The 3,676-nt window shown below is 34.1% G+C and overlaps 1 protein-coding gene across 1 annotated transcript; it reads left to right on the top strand.

Moving 5' to 3' along the window:
• Positions 1–295: 295 nt before the first annotated feature.
• Positions 296–1,229, top strand: LOC111987193 (heavy metal-associated isoprenylated plant protein 47). Its single transcript, XM_065775206.1, has 3 exons — positions 296–394; positions 506–584; positions 678–1,229. Exons 1-3 carry the CDS (start codon positions 389–391, stop codon positions 998–1,000), a joined length of 408 nt encoding a protein of 135 aa, XP_065631278.1. The 5' UTR covers positions 296–388; the 3' UTR covers positions 1,001–1,229.
• The last annotated feature ends 2,447 nt before the right edge of the window (positions 1,230–3,676 follow it).

Below are 3,676 nucleotides of genomic sequence, written 5' to 3'. Positions count from 1 at the left end.
TGAATTGTTGGGCAGAACTGGCACGATATATAGGACTCCAGCATTTGTCATCACAAAAACAATCAACTAGATTATATGAATACCCATTCTCCATGGCTATAATAATTACTGCATGTACAATGCACCTATAAAGTTGAACAATTTATACTCTATTTTTTTGAACTAGATGAGATCGTGATTTCACCTCACAATTTCAATTAATTTTTCAGTTGCGTACAAAGGTATGTGTGTGCGCAACATTTTTTTTTTTTTTTTTTTTGTAACAAGTATATTAATTCACCAACAGCCTATATAAGACCTACAATTCTTTTTTCCCCATTAACACAGATTAAGCACATAATAGTTTTCTGACAGAGGCTGCAGCTAGTATTGTTGCCTGCTCTAAAACATGAAGGTAAACTTCAATACCAATTACACCATATTCATGCTGTAGAAAGAAAAAAGGCTTTGGAATATACTTAGATTTTATTATAATATTGTGAACTTTTTATCTTAAATGGTGTAGCAAAAAATAGTTATCAAGGTGCAAATGGCCTGTGACAAATACAGAGCCAAGGCCATGAAGATTGCAGCAATAGCAGATGGTTAGCACCAAATCACTCCTAGCTTTATGGCTTTTCAGAAACAATATATTGTCAATAAGGTGGTACTTAATTACATGTTCATTGATTTTACAGGTGTGATCTCAGTTGCTGTTGAAGGAGCAGATAAAGATCAATTGGTGGTGATTGGTGAAGGTGTTGACTCGGCTAACCTGACCTGCTCCTTAAGGAAGAAGCTTTGCTATGCCACCTTATTGGGTGTTGAAGAAGTGAAGGAAAAGAAGAAAGAGCCAGAACCAGTGAAAACAAAACAAGAAGGGGAAAAGAAGCCAAGTACATCTTCAACTTGTTCTACTGGATGTATACAGTTACCCGTGTGCCCTCAATATCCACCATATCCCACATTCTATGAAGTGGCAGTGTATGATCCGAGTCCAAGTTACTGCTACATCATGTGATCTACATTTTTCTGATTCTTGCGACCCCGATTTATGAGATCTGAATGTTTTTTTCTTTTTTGGTTTCTCTTAGTTCTTTTTTTAAGTTCAATGCATTATGTCGATTCGAGTGTTACACTGTTACCTTGAGATGGGTTAGATTATAGTTCTTGTTTGGCTATTATTTTGGCCAATGCCTGAAATATTTACTCGTTTGATTTGACTTTTATATATTTTTAATTTGTTTAAAGTGTTCTAAAGAATTTATCCTTGAAATTGGGAAAAAAAAAGTTTTAGGTTGTTGTCAAAATAATAAAAAATACTATTGGAAACATGTAAATAAAAAAAAGGAGTTTTTAAAACCAAAAGAAATTGAAAACAGATTTGAAAAAAATAAAAATGATTTGTCTCAATTAAATGAGATTGCCTAAAGTCACTCGACCCATGGGTCAACTCATCAAACATGAACAAACCAATAGTCTCGATCAATAATGCCTTCCTTTAGATAGGTTGAGCATGTTGGTCGAATAGGCTTCGGTTGAATAAGTGAGTATGAATTGCACTTGATTTCTGATCCTAATCCATCTACCTTCCCCTATCAATGGCCAACTTAATCATAATCCTATGAACGAAGGGCAAGCTTGGGGGTGCCCTAGTAGTTCTCTCTCTCTCTCTCTCTCTGAGATAATCACTAGTTCACTTCCTCTCTCACTTTTGTATTTATTGCATTCACTTACTGTCAATCATATTATATTCTATTTAAGATGAGTCATATTTCTGCAAGTGACAATATCTCATCTTGTGTCATTTCAATCAATTTATGATACAATGAGATGTTAGGCCTATTTTTGATTTTACAGAAAGAGCTCCCCTCAAACCAACTTTATATATGCTTGTGCACACAATTTTTTTTTTTTTTTTTGACCAAAAGAAATTGAAAACAGATTTGAAAAAAAAAAAAAAAAAAAGAATTGTCTCAATTAAATGAGATTGCCTAAAGTCACTCAACCCATGGGTCAACCCATCAAACATGAACAAACCAATACTCTAAATCAATAATGCCTTCCTTTAGATAGGTTGAGCATGTTTGTCAAACGGGCTTCGGTTGAATAAGTTAATATGAATAGCACTTGATTTATGATCCTAACCTATCTACCTTCCCCTATCAATGGCCAACTTAATCATAATCCTATGAAGGGCAAGCTTGGGGGTGCCCTAGTAGCTCTCTCTCTCTCTCTCTCTATATATATATATATATATATATATATACATATATGATAATCACTAGTTCACTTCCTCTCACTTTTGTATTTATTGCATTCACTTACTATCAATCATATTAGATGCTATTTAAGATGAGCCGTATTTTTGCAAGGGACAATATCTCATCCCGTGTCATTTCTGATAGGCCAAAAACGTATTGACCAATTGTGATGAATTAATTGATTAATTAGCCAAGTTTATTAATTAACCAAATCAACATGCAAAGCATGTAGTAGCACAAAAAAATCACCAATTAAACTAAGTATGCAGCGGAAAATAATTTAACACGGTGATTTGTTTACAAATGGGGAAAACCTCCGAGGCAAAAAACTCCACCGGGTGATTTTAAGGTCACCACTCTTAAGAATCTATTATTATCAAAACAAGTAGTTACAAGTAAAAGAATCTTAGTACCTTATACCAACCTACAGTTAAACCCTTACCTTAATACCCAATTGGATTTGTTCTGTAGTGACAATCTCTCTTTTTCAATGTACGGCTCCTACTATGTGACTAACCAATTGCGCGGATCCTAGTATGTGACTTGATCACCAACTTGAGAAGGATGTTAGCTGCAAAGTTCTTCAGTTCATCCAGACTATGAAGATCATGAAGTTGCTTGGTCACAAAACCCTACAGTATTCAAACATAACAGCTTCTTGAAGAGAAAGATGAACTAGGGCAAATTTTGTCTCTGGTCACAATTTGCACGAACAAGACTTTGCTTCACACTTGTGTAACCCTATAAGGCCCTTAAAATAATGCTTATATATGTTTAGGATTGTGAGAAAAGAAACCCAAACATCCATTCACGGATTAGATGAAAAACATTCCTGGAAAACTGAACTTCATAAACCTCGACATATACCCTATCTGTCGAGCAGCTGTCAAGCCTAAGGCTAAAACAGCTCTCTTTAAATCTCGATAAATGCTAGTTGTCGAGCTTTAATGAATAGCACTTTCTGACTTGATTCTTGAATAAACTTGCATGACTTTAACACCTGAACTTGAAACCTTATTTCTTGAAGCATTGAACACATCCTAGATCTAGTCAATTACAAGTAAAGTGCGTTTTGTCAAAAGATTAGTTAATTACATAAAATAGTGACATATGTCCTTACATTGATCACATATGTCCTAACAATCTCCTCCTTTGGCAATTCATGACAAAACCACAACAAACAAATGAGATATAAGATAAGTCATAAATCACTCAGCTCATATTCACTTGTTGAATACAATAAAATCTATCCTAATACAAACTCTTGAAAAATTTTGGAAGAAGAGAGTTTATGGCAAGAAGATTTTGACAACCTATATTTCTGAAACACTTTAAACAAAACTCATCATGGCATCTTAGTGTGAAACAGAAATAATAAATGGCATACAATAAAATAAGAAACATGTGTATAAAAAAAGAAAAGAAACAACACA

Source organism: Quercus suber, unplaced genomic scaffold, assembly GCF_002906115.3.
Source record: "Quercus suber isolate HL8 unplaced genomic scaffold, Cork oak 2.0 scaffold_107, whole genome shotgun sequence".
Taxonomy (NCBI): domain Eukaryota; kingdom Viridiplantae; phylum Streptophyta; class Magnoliopsida; order Fagales; family Fagaceae; genus Quercus; species Quercus suber.
Note: the sequence above shows the minus strand (reverse complement) of the source record. Positions and strands in the feature narration are given on the sequence as shown.

Coding starts and splice junctions, on each gene's coding strand:
- LOC111987193 (XM_065775206.1), top strand. Junction 585..677: donor GATTGCAGCAATAGCAGATG/GTTAGCACCAAA, acceptor TTGATTTTACAG/GTGTGATCTCAGTTGCTGTT.